Below are 26,418 nucleotides of genomic sequence, written 5' to 3'. Positions count from 1 at the left end.
TTGTGATCACCTCACTTTGTATGTTGAATATTACATTAAAATGGCAGGACAAAATTTGTGCAGAAAAGAGATAAAGATGCAATTATCAGGTGTTACATTTAGGAGAGTTAGACACACAGTATTAATATGAAAGGTTGACAAAGGTTGGTAGATACTGAACATGTAATAAAACACCTCAAATAGGAGTTGATCTGCACAGAAGAAAAATTAAGTGTGCTTAATACTACTGTGATTTAAATAAAGATGTATAAGCATGCTAAGTTGAACTGTGACGAACTGTGCATAGTGTGTTGTATTGAAGAGCACTTCCATCTATCGCCCATATTGTATAGTCCATATAAAAGGTGGCCAGTTGTGTAAGACTTGTAGCTTGCTATTTGAAGTTGTGACCTGCAGTTGCAAGGACCAGCTGGTGGTTTGTTGAATCACAGGTCAGATACTGCCTTACTTTTGTGTTCCTCCCACATTTGGCTGATACTGATCCCAACTCATTGGTACATCATCAGCATTTCTATCTGTGAAAGACTGCCTCCGTGGTGTAGTGGTTAGAAGCGTCCGCCCGGAGAGCGGGAGGTCGTGGGTTCGATCCCCGACTGCGTCATACCAAAAGACGTTAAAATATGGTACTTGTTGGTCCCTGCCTGGCGCTCGGCATTAATGGGTACAACAAGGACTTGTCGGCTCGGAGTCAGTATAATGTGTCTGAGTAGGGTATTCATGCTTCACTGCGGCATGGTATCTCAGTGGGCTAGCACTATAAAACCAGCTTCAGTCTGGGCTAGTACAAGCAGCCGCACTCCACATACACACACACACACACATGCACGTCGTCATATGAGCGAAATATTCTCAAGTACGACATTAAACCCAATTTCACCTCACCTCACCTCTCTGTGAAAACAGACTGGTGCAGCATAGCAAATATTTGATTACCGCAATATAACACAGCAGCTCACGTATATTGAAAAAAGAACATTAGAAAACATTATGAATATTTCATTTATGATTTATTCAGTACGAATTATGTGATAACTGAAACTGAATTTCCAAATTACAAAATGCCTTCAGACTTTTGAAAAGGCTATTTTGAGCACTTGCACATGAATAAAAAAACATCAGGCCATAAGGCTAATGATTATGGAATCATGTCCAATGATTTACTTATTCCTGTTGAACTGGCATGTACTGTTAGGATTATAGATTAGTGTAGGTGGGACTTAATCCATTGCTTCTCTCTTATGCCATAGATCAAGGGAGACTTAGCCATGACTATTTTAGGCTATGACGATATAGACCCGATCCAATGCAGCACTTGTAACATGTACCTGTTCATACATGTGGAATAGCCGACTTTGTATGTATTACATGATTTGTGTATAATACTATTGAGGATTGCAACATTGGGCAGTTATTATGGTTTTAGCGCCTAGGAATAGGATGATAGATCATACTGACCATGCATACACACTGACATGTGACACAGGGCCTAATGGGAATCACCATGATTACTGACACACTTCACTGAGCTCATTAAAGAATAATCAGGTATTTTCAATGCCTGCTTCATGAGTGAATAACCCATCTGAGAACATGGTGCCAAATGATTCCAGCCATTTTGTCTACATGTTTAACCATACCTCTCGGAACGATCTCAGATCTCAGTTGCATTATATCAGGATACCAAGTTTTCCAGATTGGTTTATCACATTGATAACATGATATATGGTGATATATGATATGGTGATATGATGATATATGATGATATATGATGATATATATGGTGATATATGATGATATGTAATGATATATAACACTATATGATGATATGCTTCTCTATTTTTATATGCATATTTTCATTTTTCCATGACACACAAAACTATTTCTCCTATGTCAAGTGTATATATTCATGATAGAGTGCCTTGTCTTTATCCTTATCAAAACTGAGTAGTATATATTATCTAAGCCCTATACAAATGATATCCAAGACAGTGCAGACATACATTAAAACCTCTCCACCATGCAAACAAAGTTGCCTGCTTGACATATACATTATGAAAAATAGTATTTCTAGAATATAGCTTCATGATTGAGCATCTGGTAAGATTCACCATGTATAACACTGCCAAACATACAGTGCTTAACTGACTGTTGGAAACCAGACATGTTACAGACACTGGTCCCTAAAAGTAAAGTAAGATAGTAAACACATTAAACAGATTCATGTGTGAAGTTCTACAAGTTTCTGCTGTTTGTCAGCTCATTGTTGTGAAGTCCCAGTGGAAGTTGATCATGTGTAGGAAGTAACTAGGCTAGGGACATGAATTCCAAGTAATAGCTTATATCTGTGTGAGAGTGACGTGCAGAATGTGTACACAATTTTACATGCTGAATTTCTTGTAAAATGACTGAGCTTTGAGGGATGTACATGAATATAGTTAGCTCTTAAACTTCAATAAACAACACCAGTGGTGCATGTAACAGAATCAACAAGAAGACAAAGTCATCAATATACCCCGCAACGGCAAAATACTCTTTATGAATATGTCTACTAGTTATGATTATATCAAATCTTTTGGTGAGTATACAGCAAAGTGGAAGGAGAGTATTGAAAGTTTTTTAAGATCTGCTCCAGAAAGGAGCACTACCACCAAATTCAGTTAAAGCCTAACTTGTTGCCATGGAAATGCAACAAGATGACATCCTCATAGTCACAGCCAAAGTCATGTTTCCATGGAAACCTCAAAAAATAAAATTCGCATCTGGGTCTAATTCCCAAAAGGCACATCTAGGGATCGTGGTTGACATGTGTACCAAGTTTGGTTAAGCTATCACGAATAGTTTAGGAGATATGCTTCGGACAAAGTGTGACTGTTGCATGGAAAGACGGACAAACTTCTTTGTTGCTGGGGATAACAATACTGGGTTACCAACCAACTGGTGACTGGAGTGAACCAGAAATTGGACGACTGGTAACTGGACAATCAGAAACTGGACAACCAGAAACAAGACAATCAGAAACTAGACAACCAGAAACTAGACAACCAGTAACTGGATAACGGAACAACTGGTTACTGGACAGTCAGAAACTGGATAATCAGAAATTGGACTACCAGAAACTGGGCAACTGGTGATTCAACAACTGGATATCTGGACAACCGATAACTGGACAATCAGAAACTAGACAACCAGAAAATGGTCAACTGGTAACTGGACAACCAGAAACTGGACAACCAGAAACTAGACAACTAGAAACTGGACAACCAGTAACTGGACAATCAGAAACTAGACAATCGGAAAATGGACAACTGGTAACTGGACAACTGGTAACTGAACCAGAAACTGAACAACCGGAAATTGAACAACTGGTGTCTGGACAATTAGTGACTGGAGTAACCATAGAAATGGTGCCTGGACATGAATAACAATAATGAAAGCTATGAATGCCAAGTGATGGCTACCTTCAGCTTTGCCTTCTGTCCTACTTTAATATAAATAGATCTAATGCAGAGATGTTTATCAAGGTATGAGTGGTGCAGACAAACTGAACATGTCCATATTTTGCAACCCAAGTCTATAGGCAGGTTGGGGGCGGTGAGGTAGCCTTGTGGTTAAAGTGTTCATCCTTCCCGCTGAACACCGGGGTACAATTCCCCGCATAAGCACAATGTGGAGCCCATTTCTGGTGTCCCCCGTGATGTTGTTGGAATATTGCTAAAAGTGGCATAGAACTAAACTCAGTCACTCACTATAGGCAGGTTGACGATGTCGGCTCTAGTCAAGCATTGCTTCACTTTGCATACGTAAATATGTGTCTTTGTTGGTGTCCATGTTTGTCAAATTACCTCAGGACTGTTGGGAGGTGTCATTGTAACCTTCCTGGTGCATTGTTGTGTGATTAACACCTGTGTAATCAGGTAGTGATTACTTCCTGGTAGATTTAATTGTCCTCAACGCTAATTTACCCTCAATAATTCAAGTTCCGTGATAAGACTGTATTGATTCACTGAGTGTTGCGACATTGTAATATTAATTGCCTGATATGCATGAGGCACTGTATTCAAGCAGGGCACTATACACTACCCAGGAGAAGTTAAACAAGGGTCGTCTTAAGAGTTGGTTTGTCATGGCAGAGTTAAATATGGCACAAGTAAATCAGCCATCTATGACAGAGTAACCATAGTCATATGAAAAAGTTGAGAGTTCATTAACTACTTTTCAGAATTGTCTTGTCTGTCTGTCTGCACTATAAATAAACATTTACTGTCAGGGTATATGTGGTAGACATCTAATGTACTGCAGTTCTCTACACAGACTTGTGTCCCTTATGCTTGCCAGGATCCTATGATGACTGGTTTGAATCCAAACTCCACACTGATTACAGTTCTTTGTCGGCAACATACTAATGTTTGTGGATTTTGCCAAAGTGGTTGATGTGAAAAGACAAACTTTCTTCTTACATCAAACCAACATACTTACAAACACAACTATCTCTGAAAGCAGCAATCAGCTCACCTTACTGACAAGGGTCACTTGTTGGTTTATCTATAAAGTGTACATCGATTACAAAATGAAATATTTTGTCCTGTCATCGAGGCCATGATGACTGTTTTTATTCACCAAAATTGACGAGGAGGTCTTTTCCTAGAATGCATTAAAAAGGCTTTAGATTTAGAACATGATCAGCTTAGAGATTACAATTAAAAACTTGTGACAAAAAGACTTTAGCTAATGCTTCCAATTTAATCCAATTCATCAAAGTGTTCTTCCGTTTCAGTCTCATTACACAAAATTGACCTACCCTGAAGCAAAATATACAATAGAAGTTTTTCTTCATAACACAATCCTGAAATTTATCAAATTTGACTCAGATTAATGTGTCTCAATTGTTTCTAAATATTAATGTGAAAATATCTATTTGGTTCCTCCGTTGACAGTACACACAACAATGTCGGCTGGTAAATGGAATCATGATAGCAACAGCCAAAATGTGGCATATCTAATCATGTAAAGTTTAAGGAAATGTATGTCAGGGAGACTGAACTTAAACTGAAATTACACATGAATTTATATCAGTCACAAATAATTCTGTCTGACAATCTTGTAGATTGAGTGAGCATTTAGACAAATGTTGAAAAGGAACAGTTTGGGTTTTCCCGATATACAGCCTAAATATTGTGAACGAAAAAACTGTAAAAGACAATAGGCCTTGCTTTAGCCATAAACTAATGTCCCCCCCCCAAATGGCAACTGTGGAGCTCAAGAAACATAAGCACAACAACACAGTATCTGTCGATCTTGTTGTGCAATGCATGATGTCATCTATCAGATTGTCAGACTGAAGTACCATCTACATGTAATTTACACAGTTGAGAACATTCTTACAGGAATTATATGGGTGTGCATTTCTCGCTCTCTTTGGTCACCTGATCCTCACAGGTATAACTTGGCACTTCGCCATGTTGTCGACTGGCGCCACCTGTTGTAAGAAACAGGTTGTTTTGTCACAGTGATTACCTCGGTGCATGTAGTGAGGACGGATGTATACACAACATTTACCTGTAACTGTCGAGGTTAAGTTTTATTGCTGGTACTTACTGGGGCTTTTGATTTACCTTTCTCTTCTTTATGACTGTTTGAGAACTAAATTAGCCCATCTGTTTTCCTAACAGCCCTTACTGAACTGTTCAGTTTAGATTTACCAACAGTATAGTGACACAACTTATAATGTGCTAATGTTGAGATATCTTTAAACCCATCTCACTCACTTGACATAGGCACGCACTCACGCACGAACACACACACACACACACACACACACACACACACACACACACACACACACACACACACACACACACAGAGAGAGAGAGAGAGATGCACACACACAGATGCACTCACGCACACACAGAGAGGCACGCTGACTATAAGGTAGCCTTCAGGGTACAATAGGAACACTGGGTAGCCTTCAGGGGTGCACACACACACACACACACACACACACACACACACACAGACAGGCACACTGACTATAAGGGAGCCTTCAGGGGTACAATAGGAGGCATGCACACACACACACACACACACACACACACACTATACACAGAGCACACTGACTATAAGGGAGCCTTCTGGGGTACAATAGAGAGGGTGCACACACACACACACAGAGGCACACTGACTATAAGGGAGCCTTCTGGGGTACAATAGGAGGGCTGCACACACACACACACACACACACACACACACACACACACTGCACAAGGGAAGCCTCTCTGACTATAAGATAGCCACACACAGGGGTACAATAGGAGATAGCCTCAGCGCAATAGACAATACACACACACACACACACACAGGCACACCACACTATAAGATAGTCTTCTGGGGTACATTAGGATGCACTCCGCGCACACTCACAGAGGCACACTGACTATAAGGTAGCCTTCTGGGGTACAATAGGACAACACAGAGATGCACGCATGCACACACACACACAGACACACAGAGATGCACACTGACTATAAGATAGTCTTCTGGGGTACATTAGGAGTGCACATGCACACACACACACACTGACTATAAGGTAGCCTTCTGGGGTACAATATTACAATAGGAGCACACACACACACAATGCCATCACCTGCATCACTTTTGGCTTTCCTCCCCATATATAGCTGGCAGACTATGGTATAAACTGATATATACCATTCTAAGAAGCATTAAACTAAGTTCTCTGACTCACTAGAAACCTGATGTTAAGACCTTGTTGATCCTTTACGTAAATTTGTGATCCCAACAACATTGTGTACACATAAGATCAGAACACAGGACTAGACCGTCTTTCCGTCGTGTTCTGTCTACTTTTACCTGTAATGATTGCCAATGGGTTTCAGGACGTTTTGTCAACAAGTTAAATCATTAATATCACATTTTTGCTGCAGTTAGTCATTGAGAGCCATGTTTCTTTATCAGTGTGTCAAGACCCTGATAAACTTTAGTTCACTTATTGAAAAGGATTTTTTTTCTTGCTTTTCCAGATAAGGTTGTATTTTTTTATCTATTGATTGTTACACCTGTAGGACTAGTGTAATATCCTTTGATTGGATTTAAGCCCAGTTCTAAAAATGTACTTCTCAAAGGAGTTAAAGAACACTGATTCATTCTTCATTGTTGTTAATCTGTCTCTGTAAAATATGATAAATTAACTACAGTAAATAAATTAATGTGAAAGATCTACACCAGTAATCTAAAAGAATTATTATTTCTTTAAATTGTTTTGAGTAGTATGAAAGACCTACACTAGTAACCCAAGAGAATTATTTGTTCTTTAACTTGTTTAAAATAGCATGAAAGATTTGCTCCAGTAATATGAAAGAATTATTTGTTCTTTAACTTGTTTACAGTAATATGAAAGATTTGCTCCAGTAATATGAAAAGAATTATTTGTTCTTTTGTTCTTTAACTTGTTTAAAGTAATATGAAAGATTTGCTCCAGTAATATGAAAGAATTATTTGTTCTTTAAACTTGTTTAAAGTAATATGAAAGATTTGCTCCAGTAACATGAAAGCATCGGGTGTACTTTCACTTCTTTTCATAGTGTATCAATTGAACACTTTTCTCAGAAGTACTGGCTTTTAAACTTTGATAATAATTTTTTTCAACTGTAGAATAAAGAGTATATGTTATCATGTTCTAGAAAACATTTCCTATCAGCCAGCCTGATAAAAGATGTCAACAGTGAAAGTATGTACTTACACTCCATAACATACGCTATCTGATGGAGTATACATGTACAGTGAATAGACCCTGGTCATAACACGAACAAGTGATCAATAGTCAGTTCACTTCTACCAACACAGCTTTCTCCATTACAATCTAAGGTTTCCTTTCAATAGATGGAGACCTCCCCGATCTCGGGGTTGTTTGGTGACGAGTCATCCAGGTAACACAATGTCAACCATATTGTCCAACAGAAAATCTCGTTCATCTCATCTACTCAAGCATTGAAAGTGAAACGTGGACACGCACATAACCAAGAAGAGATTATTGAGAGAATATTATGTGAGGGTATTTAGCCCTTCCCATTTGGCAGAGTCCCAGTTTGATCTGTTCAGAGCTGGGGACTGTGAAGGTTAGAGTCCAGTTGTCATTACATGTCAGTTGTAAGCCCAGCTGGCATTAAGTAGGACTGCAGTGATTCACCCAGACTTCGATTAGATTAGATTTTCGATATTGGACCCTGATTCGATCATTTTCGATTCGATTCTTCATTTAAGTAAAAACATCAGATTTCATTTAACTCTCATAGTTTATTAAACAAAACATATCACACTGAAAACTTTTTCCAAGATTTGACTAGGAAATCAGGAATGTAAATTTTGTAAATTTTTCAAACAAATAAAATATGATGTTTAAACACAGAACAGCACTTTTCACTTTCTTGTCCCCATGTCAGGGACCATAAACGTTAATAAAGTAAAAGTTTCAAAAGTCAAACTCATACTGAGTGCTCTCAAACTCTCATTGCTAGTCAGTGTAGATCATAAAAGTAAACAAATAAAGTAAAATTTTCAGAAGTCAAATGTGTGGAAATAATTTAAATAGGTATTCAAATATCGAATCGAAATAGTGATAATGGTTTATTGAAAATAAGGTGTCAGATTCAATTTTCGATGAATCAAACCGAATTGTTGCAGCCCTAGCATTAAGTTCTGATATTGTAGTCTGTCTGTAATCGATGGGCCCTAAATACAGCAAGTCTATATTTTCTTCGGGTTCAGGCAGACTGTCCCATGTACTCAGGGCTCCTTTTGTTTTAAATAGTTATTTCAATCAAAATTACATGTATTAAGAGACAAAGCATTAGGCCAAGAAGAAGACTAAAGTGTGTTTTCTAAATTGTCTAACACTAATTGCAATTCTGTGTGTTCTGTGTGAACCAAATTAAATGAATTGGAAATTGGAAAAACGTATAAATTGTGCAAGAATCGATGTGGGCTATTCATATCAACCTTCTTGTTGCCAACAGCAGATATCTGGATCTATTGCCTGTGTCTGAAAATGTTTGAGTTACATGTACAAGAACCTTCTCAATACTCAGAATTACAGACAGTGTGCCCACAAGGAATAGAAGCTGTCACCAGAAGCTCAGTTATTCCTTTATTCCTTCTCTTGAGAGAGACAGTTTCCAGTTCCTGTCTCTCCGTGGTTATAATCTAAATATTTTTAGTGGTCTTCAGTTAATAAGGGAACTTGACATTTTGTTATTTATCCACCTTCTCTATATTTTATGGATTAGAGACAATGTGATATCAGAGCTCCAGATAAGATTTAGCTCATGTGGGTACTGTACCCACTGTATTTTTTTTGATTGGGTATTATGAATGTTGAGTGGGTATTTCATTTTCCGTTACCCACGACTTTCAAATATGTGCGTATTTCAGTCATTTTAGTCACCTAAGGTATGTTCTGCCTTATGTCATACCTAATCAAAACCAAAACTTAAATATAATGGAAATGATTTCATAAAAAATCACTCATCCTATACTGACAGTACAACACTTGTCCAATACTAACAGTACAACTTGATAGCAAATCGATGTCTTTTTTATTACGCTAGTGATTTTTATAAATATATTTCGTACGCATTTGTTTTAAACTTTTTGTGTATCTAACATTTTTTATGCGTAATTGGTACGCAACAATTATTTTTCAATGCGTAATTGGAAATCTTCTATGCGTATTTTACCCGGATACGCAACTTATCTGGGCCTCTGTGATATGACAAAATAACAAAATTATAAAGAAATTAATTTTTAAAATACATTAGATAGTATGATTCTGTCTCTAGCTACTGTAAACACTCCGGAAAGAGAATAACAGGAAATCTCTGACAGAAGGAAATACTGATACAGGTTCTGTGAAAACAGTTAACATCTGCTCAAATATAGTTGGATTTCATATTTCCTCACATTTTCAACTGTATTATTGACAAACCCAAACAATTGTAAGTTAAATGGAATAAAGACATATTGAACTACACAAATCGATTACTATTTCAATATGACCTACCTGTTCTAATTGGTTGCCCAAGCATCTGTAAATCGCGGACATTATAATTGTGACTTGATGATTGTCATATAGGTTACAGAGAGAAATTTGAAGTTCTTAAAGACATTAGTATTTAAGAACTTTAAATCCAGTATTTTTGTTTGTCATTGACCATTTGTAGAGACTCAAGCAACAATGGTAATTATGACAACAACTAATCATAGTCTTGATGTCTAAACACTTAAAATGAAAAGCTAATTAAGGTGCATCAACAGCCTTTTTGTTATCTTCATATGTAAGATATTAATTTCTTGAATTGTCCAGAATTTATTATTTACTTACCACCATCATATATATGTCACATTGCTGAGTAAAGTGTTACACTACAAAAGAGAACAAATACTGGTAGGATTTCTCCAGCCCTGGTTTGACTAATAAATTTCACATGACGTGTTCTTCATGATGTGTTTGGGCAGTTAGGTACCCAGTGGTTTTAACGTTCGCACATCACGCCAAAGGTCCTGGTCAATTCCCCTCATGGGTACAATGTGTGAAGCCCATTCCTGGTGTCCCCCACCATGATATTGCTGGAATATTGTTAAAATTGGTGTAAAACCAAACTCACTCATTCCTTCATGGTGTGTTTCTGTATTTGCATGATGTTCATGCTATACACGTCTGCCTGTCTCTTCCAGCTGTACCGGGAACACTGACTACAAGGTGGCCTGTGGAGCAGGTAAATACAGGGGTACAACAGGAGCCACAACACCCACGGACTGCCAGAACTGTGCTTCTGGAGAAATCAGCGGTGCTGGAGCATCGGCCTGCACACCATGTCCTGCAGGCAAGACTTGCAGCGGTGGTGCCATCACTGGTGACTGTCCGTCTGGGCAGTACGCCCTTGAAGGGGATGGTACCTGCAAGACTTGTCCTACTGGAAGTATCTGCCCGACAGTCACCGGTCCGCCGCAGGTCAGGATATATTTAACATGTGATTGTTTAATTGCTTGAGTTTGGAACCATTTACAATTCACAAATAAAAATTAAATTTGACAACAGATAAAGTATGTTGGCTTATTTCAACAATGATAAATACAAGACTGAGTGATCAGTAGGAGGTAAACCCTTTGAACATTTAATTATGCTTAATCATTTCCCACTTGTTACTGCTTTAGATGATCCATTCTTTAAAAATCCAATTTAATATTTAAAAAATCATTTTTAAACTTGCATGTATATTAGAGTTCAGAAAGCAGTTCCGATTTTAACTGTAAGTATAATGAAACATCATTAAACATCCACGTCTTCCTGTCATGTTGTAGAGCTGTGCCGAGGGAACTGAACCTGATAGTGCCAAGACATCATGCCAAGACTGCACGTCAGGAAACTACAAAGGGGCGTCAGATTCATCCTGCAAGACTTGCCCTAAAGGTATGATTCCATTGTGATACGCTGATATACTGGTCTTAGCAGCACTCGGTCACTCACAACCACTCCAGGGCCCTTATTCTCGAAACGTTCGTAGCCCTAAGAATTTGTAACTTTGATCGTACCCAATGTGTTAAGAATGGGCTTAAGAAATTCGTAGGGCTACGAATGTTTCGAGAATAGCTAGCCAGACCCGTGAAGATCCGGGTTAGAATGAGTCTTCAGTAACCCATGCTTGTCGTAAGAGGCAACAAATGGGATCGGGTGGTCAGGCTCGCTGACTTCTTTAACACATGTCATCGGTTCCCAATTGCACAGATTGATGCTCAAGCTGTTGATCACTGGATTGTCTGGCCCAGACTTGATTATCTACAGACCACCGCCATACAGCTGGAATATTGCTGAGTGCGGCGTAAAACTACTCTCACTCATTCACTCACAACCACTCCACTACTAGTGACGATATGGATGAAATATTGCCGATATGACTATAAATGTTAACTCGCAGACGGCACCACTCCACCACTCCACCACTCAACCATCCACTTACTGGGATCCAGTTACACAAGATTACCTGAATGACAACCATAATTATAGGATCAAGTTTGGGACACTTTAGGCATGTTTGATAGAGCGTTGGGTGTAGAAATCAATAATTAGTATTTGCTATGTATTTTATCATTTTGAGTATGAAATTATTGGCAGGTGGGTTAAAACCTTCCAATGGTGTTTAGAAGCAACTTTGACACAATGGACCTCCCAGCTCTGGTATCCCGGAGACCAGTTTGTTACAGATGACTGTAACATGTCCTTCAAAGATTAGTGTCTTGTTTTTGAGTGAGATCCATTCTCTTGGTGTTAGCAGGGCAAATAAACTACAGCGGTGATCAGATAGGATAGTTTAGGTGCCCTTCAAGAAAAACATGATAAATAAGAATGTCGACTCTATAATGTGTTGATTTGTCTGTTTGCTTTATACAGCACACCTAATATGTTTTCAGCATTGTTACCTGTTGTTTTAACAGATTGCAAGAGTGTGAACATCATGCTGAAGGCTATTTATGATTCCTGAATAAGTTGTAAATCAAATCAGTAAGATACACACAAGAATGTTTGGGTGTGGTGTCAAACCTACTTTAGTTCAAAGAAAATGTAAAGAAACTAAACTAATGAACAATATTTGACAGTCTGACATGATTATGTGTTATTTTATTACATATGTCCATAATTTGCTTTGTGGGTATTTTTATTATGTTAATTTGGAGTTATATGGATAATTAAATCAATTTCAACCGGAACTTATCCTTCATTGTCCAATACATAGAACATCCTCTTTTTCTGTATTGTGATTGACCCGGACAGATGAGTGATAAGTTCCATTGACCCAAATGTGACTTTAGCATTGTGTAGGTAGCGATATCACTACTCCAGTTGTTTAATTCAGCACAGGATTTAGCTCATTCATGAATTTTAAAACTACAGTCAATCAAAATCACTCATATTTCTTTTTGCAGGCAGCAAATGTCCTAGTGCGAAACTGTCTGCACCCATCACCTGCCCATCGGGAGAATACCAGACGGCCACTGGTCGGACTTCCTGTATCGACTGCCCAGCAGGAAGTGAATGCTCGGACACAACAAGGGCTACTCAGTGTCCGGCTGGCCAGTATGCTCCAGCCAAGTCCACGGCCTGCACTTCCTGTCCGATTGGTATGTTACTGTTACTGATGATACAGTTAGACGGCAGAACATGCATCACTCAAACCTGGTTGGAGCATGTGGGATATGTTGTATTCAGGGCCCAGTTTCATCATGTGATCAGAGCATTAGGACTGTCATAAGCCTACATTAAAGGAACACTACCCAGTGTCTTCTACCCTTCTGATACAAGCTCACAAAGCGATCATAGCAGTAGAAGCCCATTTCTGGTGTCCACCGCTGTGATATTGCTTGAATATTGCTTGAATATTGCTTGAATATTGCTAAAAGCAGCATAGAATCATCTGTGATTTGTTTTTAAACCCATGGTGTGAAATGCTGAACGTGAAAAGTAATTCAGTAAAACAAGTTATGGCTGAAACTTTGCATCCTAAAAAGTGTATTTGTCTTGAGAGGCTTCACTTTGCCATGCCTTTGTGAAATGTGTAGCTGATGAACTGGTCTGTGGAAACAGAAATTAGGCCAGCTGAAACATTAGGTTTTTCATCTGTATGTTTTGGTATGTTTGGTTATGAGTGAGTGAGTGTGTATGGTTTTATGCCGCTTTTAGCAATATTCCAGCTATATCACGGCAGGAGACACCAGAAATTGGCTTCACGTGTAGTACCAATGTGCGGAATTGAACCCGGACCTTCCACATGACGAGCGAACGCTTAACCACTAGGCTACCCCACCACCCCTGTTTTGTTATGGCAATGTTGTATGTTTTTGTCAGTGTTGATTTTATTCCATATGGTTGAATGGCTTGTGCTATTTGTTGGGCCATATTCTTAAGAAATGTGATCTCTTTCTATATAACAAAGTTAATCTCACCATGTTTTGTACTTGTTGAATGAGATGGGATTATTTGCTGAATTTATTTGTTTAGTAAGTAACTTTGCATAGCAGTTAACGTGTGTTCTTACACAGGTATAACGTTAAGACAGCCATTGCTAATACAAAATGGATCACTCTGAAAACTATGTTTGAAATTGATTTGAGTTTTGAAATTAAACAAACACTGTTTGGTTATTCAGGTAAATACAGCAGCTCTGCAGGGTCATCGTCTTGTACGGCATGTGTTGCGGGTGAGGACTGTGACAAGCGGAATGCTGCGCCGTCACAGTGCGCTGCTGGAACATACAACCCGGGGGGGAATGATGGATGTCTGACTTGTAGTGAAGGTACGTTGAGTCCTACACATTGGGGTATCTGGGAATATGGCACATGCTCTCCTTACAGCAGATTGCATTTGTTACATAGGTTGGCTTTTGTTGGGATTTTCCATCTGTAGGAATCCCTGTGTCGCACTGGAGGCAGTTAACAGTGAAGGTTGGATGGTGGGTTGGAGACATTGCTATAAGGATAGGACTTGACTTGTTTTGCATTTTAGTAAAATGTACTAAATGTCCAACTGTCTCTTAAACAAGAAAAAAGACACCAAAACTGTTTCAACATTTCACACCTAAAAGCACCAGAACATGTCAGTGTTAAATTAAACGTACCTCATGTACAGCAAGGAAAATTTAGGTTATATAAATTGCCTGGTGTCTCATAAGTACTGTAGCTGAGTTGATAATGCTAAAAAAACCACTGCTTATTAAGAAAATATGTAAAATGATAATGTTATATTATGATGGTGGGGTTTGATTTCCCTGAATGGTACAATGTATGAAATCCCTTTCTTTTGTATCCCACCCTACTTTGGCTGGACTATTGTTAAACAGCATAAATCATTATCATAGCTGTAATCACTTAACTCATTCACTCACTCACTCACTCCGGCACTATAGGGACCTACAGCCTGGCTGGGGCTGATAGTTGCACATCATGTGACCCTGGCTATGACTGTGTTAGTCGCAGCTCCGCCCCGACCCAGTGTGGGATAGGAACCTTCAACCCTGGCGGGAATGCTGGGTGCCTGACGTGTGGGGAAGGTAGCCCTTGATAACCTGCACACATTCTCCATAACACTTTTCTTGTTTTCATTTATAACCACTTTGACATTTTTTGCATTCCATAGTACCCCTTGTGTATCAGAAATAATTGTCTGCTTTTAAGGATACATAACCATGATTTTGATGACTGACATTTTATTTCATTAAACAAATCCGTTCATAATTTTTGGTTATGGGGGGTGATGATGATTTTTATGGAGAAGCATATACAATGTAAATCATCCCCCTTAAAATTTATATACAAAGTAAGTCATGTACAAAACCAAGTCATGTTCCCCCACCCCACACCCCACTCCCACCCCTCTCATAATGTTTTAATGTACAATATTGCTGACATCCCTACCTTCAGAACAAAATGGGTGCCCCCTTTTATAATCATCATCACCCCCTAGCCTTCGATTATGAATGGTCCCTTACCAATGTTTGTCTGACAAATTTATGGCTGTTAAAGCATTTATGTATTGCTATTGACTGCTCTTTAAACATTATCAGTATTTTCTAGGCTTTATAACTCTTTCTTTTATTTGGCCATAGCTAGTTTTGTTGGTTATGATGTTTGTTTTCCATTTGGTTTTGTCTACAGTCTTATCATGTTCTAATGTATGTGTGTATCTTCTTTATTTTTTATTTTCAGTGTATATTCAACAATTTTTTAATTACACTGTATAGTACTGAAAAGTACAGTAACCTTTTGAGATAAAGGTGAAAATGTTTTTAGTTTTCCCTTTATCATTAGAAAAATCAAAAGGTTGAGAATATTGCAAGTTAGTATAAAAGTAAAAAATATTGTACCTAAATATGTCTATACAATTGAATAACACCTATAGGTAAACAATGATTGACTTTGTTCATATAGTATAAAAGTCATTTACAGGTAACTACTGATGTTAACTTAATAATCTCATAATGTAAGGCAGATGTCTACAGATAACCACAGGTTGACTTAATAACCTGGTCGTATATGCTTGGTATCCACAGATAACCATAGATTGTCTTAATAACTTTGTCATGTATGCCAGGTACCTACAGGTAACCATAGATTATTCTAATAACCTGATCAGGTACGCCAGGTATGTCAAGGTGACCTATGGTTGAGTTAATAACCATGTCCTGTACGCCAGGTACCTACAGTCTAGCTGGAGCAAGCACCTGCATCTCATGTGACCCAGGCTATGATTGTCTGAATCGTAACTCTGCCCCCTCCCAATGTGCAGCAGGGACCTATAACACTGGTGGCAACACTGGATGTCTCACATGTCCTGAAGGTACTGGAGCTCACTTGACCAACCCATCTTCTTGATTATGTGTTTCTCAGATAACTCACTAACCTTCTGGGGCAGTGTGTATTTTGACATTTTGACATCTCAGAAGAGGACACAATGGTCTTTTCTTATGGATAACTCACTAAATCTCTGTGATCATCTGTTATCTCATCCTGACATTTAACTCAATTATCCCCATACTCTTTCATGCCCTTCGGTCCTGTATCTTCATAAGACAATACTGCTTCAGATAAATCACTAATTCTCAACTGAACCATTCTGCCAAGACATCAAGCTCACAACATCATGTTATCCCCTGAGATAACTCACCACTAACGCTCTGAATGTTTCTTGAAGGACATTGCGCCTCACAATATTGCTCACCCGTGAAGGTCCGGGTTAGAATATTGACCTTCAGTAACCCATGCTTGTCGTAAGAGGCGACTAACGGGATCGGAAGGTCAGGCTCGCTAGCTTAATTGACATGTCATCGGTTCCAAATTACGCAGATCGATGCTCATGCTGTTGATCACTGGATTGTCTGGTCCAGACTCGATTATTTACAGACCGCCATACAGCTGGAATATTGCTGAGTGCGGCGTAAAACTAAACTCACTCACTCACTCACCACTAACACTCTGGATGTTACTTCAAGGACATTGGGCCTCACAATATTGCTTGAGAATTCAACTATCTCTGAGACAACCCTCTGCTCATCTCCACAAATAGCTGTTCACAGTCTTCATGTTCTTATGTCTATGCTCCTTCCTGTCGCCGCCTTCCAGTTTATTGACATATTTTCTGTGTCTCCATCTTTCATTTTTGAAAATGATGCAATTGAAAAAAACCCATTGTTTCCATGCAAAATAATGTGTATTGAGAAGTGTTGCCCATTTATCCCACGGCATATAATGCGGTGGGATATAATCGTCGCCTCGTCCGTCTGTCCGTCCGTCCGCCGTCCGTCCGTCCGTCCGTAATCATTTTGTTTCGGACCATAACTCAAAGACCGTTCGATATTTTTTAACCAAAATTGGTAGATATGTCAAAAATAACCTAAGGTGGTGCCTTTTGCTATTTACAGATAATTGTCATTTTTATTTTCTCGGTTTCCATGGAAGCGTTTTGGACTTAGTCTTAAAGAAGGGTGGGCTTCGTTTCGGAGCATAACTCAAGAACCGTTCAATATTTTTCAACAAAACTTGGTAGATATATCAAACAGATCCTAAAGTGGTGCCTTTTGCATTTCACAGATTTTTGGCATTTTATTTTTCCCGGTTTCCATGGAAACGATTTGGACTTAGTCCCAAAAGTGAGGGGTGGAAAGCCGTTTCGAGACATAACTCAAGAACCGTTCAATATTTTTCAACAAAACTTGGTAGATGTATGAAACAGATCCTAAAGTTGTGCCTTTTGCTATTGCCGATTTTTGGCATTTTTATTTTCTCTTGGTTTCCATGGAAACATTTTGAACTTAGTCTCAAAAGTAAGGATTGCTTTTCGTTTCGGAGCATAACTCAAGAACCATTCAATATTTTCAACAAAACTTGGTAGATATATCAAACAGATCCTAAAGTTGTGCCTTTTGCTATTTGCAGATTTTTGGCATTTTTATTTTTCCTGGTTTCCATGGAAACGATTCGGACTTAATCCCAAAAGTGAGGGGTGGGCTTCGTTTCCGGAGCATAACTCAAGAACCGTTCAATATTTTTCAACAAAACTTGGTAGATGTATGAAACAGAACCTTAAGTGGTGCCTTTTGCTATTTGCCGATTTTTGGCATTTTATTTTTCTTGGTTTCCATGGAAACATTTTGGACTTAGTCTCAAAAGTAAGGATTGCTTTAGTTTCGGAGCACAACTCAAAAACCATATAATATTTTTCAACAAAACTTGATAGATATATCAAACAGATCCTAAAGTTGTGCCTTTTGCTATTTGCAGATTTTTGGCATTTTTATTTTTCCCGGTTTCCATGGAAACGATTCGGACTTAATCCCAAAAGTGAGGGTGGGCTTAGTTTCGGAGCACAACTCAAAAACCTCTCTATATCTTTCAGCAAAACTTGGCAGATATGTGAGGCAGATATTGAAGTGATGCCTTTTGCTATTTGCAGATATTTGTGATTTATTATTTTCTCGGTTTCCATGGAAATGATTCGAACTTAGTCTCAAAAAGGAAGGGATGGGTTTTGTTTCGAACTGTAGCGAAAACTTCTTAATATCTTTCAGCAAAACTTGGCAGATATGTGAGGGCAGATCCCAAAGTGGTGCCTTTTGCTATTTGCAGATTTTTGTCATTTATTTTTTTTCATGATTTCCATGGAAACGATTTGCACTTAGTCTAAAATCAAGCTGGACTTTAAGTAACTGTCAGATGATTTGTTCTTTCAAAGATGTGGGGCCGAGGGGGATATGTCATCTTCTGATGACTCTTGTTCAATGTGGTTTGTGAAGCTGATTTATCAACCTTTGTTTTCAGCATGTGATCAGAAGCAATATATGAGCATGTGATTATACCATCAGGTACATACAGTGTAGCAGGGGCAAGTTCATGTACTTCCTGTGTGGCTGGTGAGGACTGTGTCAACAGAAACTCCGCCCCGTCCACCTGTGCAGCAGGGACCTACAATCCCGGGGGTAGCCCTGGCTGTTTAGCATGTAGTGAAGGTATTATACTACACTCTTGCCACACCTACTCTGGGTATGGGGTTCGCTTCTATGCTTGATGCACCAGCACTCCATGCCATTCTCCAACTCACTGTTGGGTACATTTCTTTGAAGGTCAGTTTCTGATTAATGGTGGTCTATTTCTCCAAGATTTCTCTACATAACACTGACTGTGAGGTGAGGTCTTCTTACCAACTACCCACAAGCTGTTGGTCTATTTCTCCAAGATTTCTCTGCATAACACTGACTGTGAGGTCTTCTTACCAACTATTCACCAGCTGTTGGTCTATTTCTCCAAGATTTCTACATAACACTGACTGTGAGGTCTTCTTACCAACTATTCACCAGCTGTTGGTCTATTTCTCCAAGATTTCTCTACATAACACTGACTCTGAGGTCTTCTTACCAACTATTCACCAGCTGTTGGTCTATTTCTCCAAGATTTCTCTGCATAACACTGACTGTGAGGTCTTCTTACCAACTAATCACCAGCTGTTGGTCTATTTCTCCAAGATTTCTCTACATAACACCAACCATGAAGTCTTCTTACCAACTTTTCACCAGCTGTTGGTCTATTTCTCCAAGATTTCTCTACATAACACCAACCATGAAGTCTTCTTACCAACTATTCACCAGCTGTTGGTCTATTTCTCCAAGATTTCTCTACATAACACCAACCATGAAGTCTTCTTACCAACTATTCACCAGCTGTTGGTCTATTTCTCCAAGATTTCTCTGCATAACACTGACTGTGAGGTCTTCTTTTACCAACTAATCACCAGCTGTTGGTCTATTTCTCCAAGATTTCTCTTACATAACACCAACCATGAAGTCTTCTTACCAACTATTCACCAGCTGTTGGTCTATTTCTCCAAGATTTCTCTACATACCACCAACCATGAAGTCTTCTTACCAACTATTCACCAGCAGTGTCACTGACTGTTCTGTTCAGCTTCTTTGTAGAAGGGGGCGGGGTAGCCTAATGGTTAAAGCGTTAAGCTCGTCATGCCGAAGACCGGGTTCGAATCCCCACATGGGCACAATGTTCTTTGTAGAAGGTCATTTTTTTTTCTTCTATCCTCACATCCTCTGTCTCCAAGATACCTCCATACACCACCAACCGTGAGTTCTGTGACTTTCAACCTCTGGTGCCATTGCCTGTCTTCAGGCCTAACTTCTGGAAAAAGGTTAATTCTGAGTCTGGCGATCTGACCTGATTCTACCATCTCTAGGCTCTCTGATGATCCATTTCTCTGTTCATCTGTGTCACACCAACTGGTTGCTTTTTGTCACTATGTCCTCCACAGACAGCACTAAAGCTGACAAATCTAAAACTTGCCCTGTGTTAATAACCTATTTGGACACCATCATTGCAAATTGTTTACTTTGGCATTATCTAGTACATTCAACAGGTAACAGGTCATGTATTTCACAAATATCAGATCTTTGGTCTTGTTTTTTCTTCTTTCACATTGTATCAGGACACTAAGGCGCCTCTGGCTTGAAAGCCATATTGTCACTTCTTTTAATGGTGCGTTTTTCGGTATACTCTATTTCAGCTTTTATGAATGCATCTTTTATAATTATATCATAATCATAATGTTTTGTTTTCAGTAAAACTTTTACAGTGCCAAATGCACATCATTTAAAAAATATTTTGCCTTCATTGTGATATAATATATACAGTACAACCAGAAATTATTGAGAATTTAAAGATTGTATTTTTAAAATATTTTTTCACTCATTACTCACGTATTAAATGTGAATATTAGCAGAACATAACTCCAGATTCAAAGACAGGTGAATAGTTAGTATTTTGTCAAGTCACCATAGGCAGCAATGCAGGCTTCAATGCGGCGGGGCATACTACTGATCAAAGAAGTTAGAAAGTCGTGGTCCATGCTGTCCCAATATCGGACCACCTCTTCTTTCATTTCAGCAATATTTGTCAGATTTGTCTTATTGACACTTTCCTTCATAAGTCCCCAAACATTTTCTATTGGATTAAGGTCAGGGCTATAGCTTGGCCAATCTAATAATGTCATATTTTGGGGCATGGAACCAGGCCTGTGAATGCTTTGAACGATGTTTTGGATCGTTGTCCTGCTTGAAAATGCAAAAAGTTCCATAGAACACGTGAGCAGATGGAAGTAAATGTCCCTTGAGAATATCTGTGTACCGCTCACTGTTCATATTCCCTTCAAATACACAGAGGGGCGTTGCCCCTAACACAGATATGCCACCCCACACGTAAAATTTCGGACTGTACTTTGGGCGCTGATACAAAGGTTTTTCAGTTTGTTTGGTCCAGTGTATTAGGAAGTGTATTAGGAAGCAGCCACACAGAACTTTCATCTGAGAAAATCACATTGTCCCAGTTGAAATTTCTATGCTGTAAGCACCAGTTCAACCTTCGCTCCATTTGTTCAGGTTTCATGATCGGTGATGGAATTCCTCAACTTTTCTGCCAACCCATTGCATGCAGCTCAGTTCTAACTGTCTCCTTACAGACAGCCACAGTTCCTCTATCAATCATATCCAGCCTTAAGTTTTCTAACTCCTTCGTTTGTTTTTAGAAACAAGAATACCAAGCCGCCTCCTGTCACCGACAGTCAATTTTCTGGGCCTACCTGCGCCTCCCCGGTGCTCAATGCCATATCAATTTGCAATATTTTTCAAAACACGATAAACAGTGGAGAAAGGGATGCCTGTTCAACTTGAAATCACTTTAGCTGATCTGATGTCCTTGTTATAATACTCTAAAATCAACTTCCTTTTCTCTAAATCATCCATACTGAGGATCACTGAAAATGTCGTCTGCTAGCAAGTAGACAAAGGGGGATAACTCTTCACAAACTAATGAAAGAGGATTAATGGAGTTGTCTCTCTTGAATGAAACCAAACACTTGATAGCTGGTCAAGGTTGTTTAGACTAGAAATCCAATTAAACATATTCCTAAAATTCTCAATAATTTCTGGTCATACTATATTAGCCACCAAAAGCTGACATCATATGCAGTTTTTTTGTGTGCCAACTATACATTGCCTATGTTCCAAGGGTGATAAACATATTTATTCACTGAAAATGTTGATTATTGTGTTAAAAACTTAACCTTTTTTTTTTGTTCTCCCTAGGTACCTACAGTTTAGCAGGAGCAGGGTCGTGTATATCATGTGACCCAGGCTACGACTGTGCCGTCCGTAACACTGCCCCCTCCATGTGTGCAGCAGGAACTTTCAACCCCGGGGGCAATCCTGGCTGTCTCACCTGCCCAGAAGGTACACTGATTGACATTACACAGGTGTACCTACACCTGCTTTCGTCTTTAGTTTCTTCCACATTGAAAGTAGTGGATGGTCAAGGGTTTACTAGAATATAGTGGGTGTTTCATTCAGTCTCTGAACATTCGGAGTCAGTACCATCAAGCTGACACTGAAGGGGTGGTGGGTCATTCCAGTGGTTTGACTGTTGTCCTATGTGGCGGCTTCCTCATGTGGCTTCAGTGTGTTAAGACTGACGCACATCTATTGTCATATGGATGGAATCTTGCTAAAAATATGAAACCAATATCAACCACTAAGGTTAATGTCACAGATCACATTCAGTTGAAACTGATAGAATTTGATTGGTGTCTTTAGTTGATGCCAATATCTTCAACATCATGTGTCCCCTTCAATAGCAAACTTCCTGAAGTGTATCAAAGTCCTATCTGTCCTTAGTTCTTTGAGGTCCTTTCCTTTCCTGTCTTACCCCAACTATTAAACTTGCTATTCATATACAGTGAAACCTTGAACTCCTTAAGTAAATTGATGTAACTTTTTATCCTGGTCGTCCGTTTTGGCCCTGCACCTCTCATGCTACATCTCGTAACACAGTTCTTCACACCGAAGGCCCGGGTTCAATTCCCCACATGGGTACAATGTGTAAAGCCCATTTCTGGTGTCCCCCGCCGTGATGTTGCTGGAATATTGCTAAAAGCGGCGTAAAACCATACTCACTCACTCACTCACTCACTCGTAACATAGTTTTAGAGGTCCCCAGAGTCAAGGTTTCCCTGTTTGGGTTTCAAAATATCATTGTGCCTTATTATCATCAGATTTCTATAAATCGTTAGAATTGTGTATGTATTTTTATGAATTTATCAGTTTCTATGCTTTATTAACTGCATATTTTATTGTCAGCATTCATTAATTTTACATAGAACAACAAACAATAATGTTGTGAAGGAATGCTTAATTTCATGATTGAGGTTTATACATTGTATAAGTTTTGCTGATTAACATCTTGCTTTTCTCTAGACGTGTCCGAAAAACAGCCCATGCCATTCTTAAATCATAAGATTCTGTTATCGATTGTTACAAGTTATTCATTCATATACATGTATTCTTTTCATATATCCACAGTTTCAGAATATCTACATATATAATCCCATCTTTGCTGCTTGTTCACTCACTTAGGTTACTATAGCAACACAGGAGCCAATAACTGTACCGTCTGCCCTCCTGGCAAGGACTGCAGCAATCCTGCAGCAACACCTTCAGATTGTCCTGCTGGGACGTACAGCAGGGAGGGGGATGCAGCGTGTACAAACTGTGGAGCAGGAAACTACAGCGACACTGGATCCAGTTCCTGTTCTCCATGCCCTGAAGGCAAGGACTGCACCAATTCAGCTCTTCCCTTGGCGTCTCTGCCAGATTGTCCAGCGGGAACATACAGCCGACAAGGCGACATGGGATGCTTCAACTGTGACTCTGGACACTTCAGTGTGGCTGGAGCTGCTGTGTGTACTGTCTGTCCTGCTGGGAAGAACTGTAGCAGTGCTGTTGGGTCAGCCCCTGTTGATTGTGCTGAAGGTTACTTTAGTAATGAAGGAGATGTGACCTGTTCACCCTGTGAGGCTGGATACTATAGTTCTGCAGGGTCTGGAAGCTGTAGCATCTGTGCTGGTGGTCAGGGTTGTACTGGTAACACTGTGGTTACCTGTACAGCAGGAACCTACAGCAAGGAGGGTGAACCTACCTGTAAAACTTGCCTGTCCGGGTATTACAGCAAGGCTGCAGCAGCCCAGTGCACAATATGTCCAGCAGGAAATGATTGCTCTAACCCAGCTGTCTCAGGAATCAGTCCACCAGATTGTCCAGCAGGTACATTCAGTCGAGAGGGCGATTCGGGATGTACATCATGTCCAACAAGTGACTACAGCACTCCAGGATCTAGTTCTTGCACAGTTTGTCCAGCAGGAAAAAGCTGCTCAGGAAACACACTTGCCAACTGTGATGCAGGAACCTATAGCAAGGAAGGAGAACTAAATTGCACAGCTTGTTTACTGGGATATTACAGCAAGGCTGCAGCAGCCCAGTGCACAATATGTCCAGCAGGAAACGATTGCTCTAACCCAGCTGTCCTAGGACTTAATCCACCAGATTGTCCAGCAGGTACATTCAGCCAAGAAGGAGATGCAGGCTGCACATCGTGTGGACCAAGTCACTATAGCTCAGCAGGCTCTAGCATCTGTATCATCTGCCCAGCTGGTCAAAGTTGTAGTGGAACTGTGGTGACTGATTGTGTGGCAGGGACATATAGCAAGGAAGGGGAGTCCAACTGTACCACTTGCCTGTCCGGGTATTACAGCAAGACTGCAGCAACCCAGTGCACAATATGTCCAGCAGGAAATGATTGCTCTAACCCAGCTGTCTCAGGAATAAATCCGCCAGATTGTCCAGCAGGTACATTTAGTCGAGAGGGCGATTCGGGATGTACATCATGTCCAACAAGTGACTACAGCACTCCAGGATCTAGTTCTTGCACAGTTTGTCCAGCAGGAAAAAGCTGCTCAGGAAACACACTTGCCAACTGTGATGCAGGAACCTATAGCAAGGAAGGAGAACTAAATTGCACAGCTTGTTTACTGGGATATTACAGCAAGGCTGCAGCAGCCCAGTGCACAATATGTCCAGCAGGAAACGATTGCTCTAACCCAGCTGTCCTAGGACTTAATCCACCAGATTGTCCAGCAGGTACATTCAGCCAAGAAGGAGATGCAGGCTGCACATCGTGTGGACCAAGTCACTATAGCTCAGCAGGCTCTAGCATCTGTATCATCTGCCCAGCTGGTCAAAGTTGTAGTGGAACTGTGGTGACTGATTGTGTGGCCGGAACATATAGCAAGGAAGGGGAGTCCAACTGTACCACTTGCCTGTCCGGGTATTACAGCAAGGCTGCAGCAACCCAGTGCACAATATGTCCAGCAGGAAATGATTGCTCTAACCCAGCTGTCTCAGGAATTAATCCACCTGGCTGTTTGGCAGGTACATTCAGTGAGGAAGGGGATGCAGGCTGTACTTCATGTTCATCAGGATATTACAGTGCTGCTGGTGCCTCTTCTTGCACCATCTGTCCAGCTGGCCAAAGCTGTGTTGGAAACACACTCTCAAATTGCCCAGCGGGAAAACACAGCCAAGAAGGAGAATCATCATGCAGGAACTGCCTCTCAGGCTACTACAGCAGAGCTGCTGCTGGTTTGTGTACAATATGTCCAGCGGGTAAAGATTGTTCTAACCAAGCAGTGACAGGAGCAGGTCCACCAGACTGTCCTGAAGGAAGCTACAGCAAAGAAGGAGATGCCAGCTGCTCATCTTGTGGTGCAGACTCCTTCAGCCAAGCAGGATCAGAAAATTGTACCCTGTGCCCAGCAGGGAAAGCTTGCAGTGGAGGATCAGAAAGTGACTGTCAGGCCGGAACATATAGCCAGGAGGGAGAAACAGTATGTAAGCCATGTCAGTCTGGGTACTACAGCACAGTTGCCTCATCCAGCTGCATCATCTGCCCTGCGGGTCGGAACTGCAGCAATCCAGCAGTTCTGTCACAGCCTCCAGCTTGTCCAGCAGGAACATACAGCAGGGAAGGAGATAATGGATGTAATACCTGTCAAGCTGGTTACCATAGTGATGCTGAAGCCTCTGTTTGTATCATATGCCCTGAAGGTAGAGACTGTTCAGATCCAGCCATGGCAACAGTTGCCTTGCCAACGTGTGCTGCAGGAACATTTAGTCGAGAAGGGGAAGCTGCCTGCCAGCCTTGTGCGCCTGGCTATTACAGCACGGCAGGTGCTGGGACTTGTGTCATATGTCCCGCAGGCAGCAACTGCACTGACATCAACTCCATCACAACAGCTCCACCAGACTGTGATGCAGGCTACTACAGCAAAGAGGGAGATTCAGGATGTACAAACTGTCCTGCAGGTAGAGGATGACCTAAGTACATACACACGCACATGCATGATGCTCACAGCACTGGCACTACTCATGCTACACAGTAGCTTCTCTATCACTGCTTGCCTCTCTTTGACAGTGG

The 26,418-nt window shown here is 40.2% G+C and overlaps 1 protein-coding gene across 1 annotated transcript in view; it reads left to right on the top strand.

Moving 5' to 3' along the window:
* The window catches only part of LOC124282469, a 145,052-nt gene that overhangs the window by 8,709 nt on the left and 109,925 nt on the right, over positions 1 to 26,418 (top strand). The window contains 9 exon segments of the mRNA XM_046718476.1: positions 10,747 to 11,023; positions 11,374 to 11,482; positions 12,994 to 13,188; positions 14,214 to 14,360; positions 14,970 to 15,113; positions 16,256 to 16,399; positions 18,921 to 19,064; positions 22,200 to 22,343; positions 23,523 to 26,306. Coding sequence (XP_046574432.1) covers positions 10,747 to 11,023; positions 11,374 to 11,482; positions 12,994 to 13,188; positions 14,214 to 14,360; positions 14,970 to 15,113; positions 16,256 to 16,399; positions 18,921 to 19,064; positions 22,200 to 22,343; positions 23,523 to 26,306 — 4,088 coding nt within the window.

Source organism: Haliotis rubra, unplaced genomic scaffold (assembly GCF_003918875.1).
Source record: "Haliotis rubra isolate DU_JTF1 unplaced genomic scaffold, ASM391887v1 Scf3, whole genome shotgun sequence".
NCBI classification, from domain to species: domain Eukaryota; kingdom Metazoa; phylum Mollusca; class Gastropoda; order Lepetellida; family Haliotidae; genus Haliotis; species Haliotis rubra.
The sequence above is the reverse complement of the archived record's forward strand: the minus strand, read 5'-3'. Positions and strand labels throughout refer to the sequence as shown.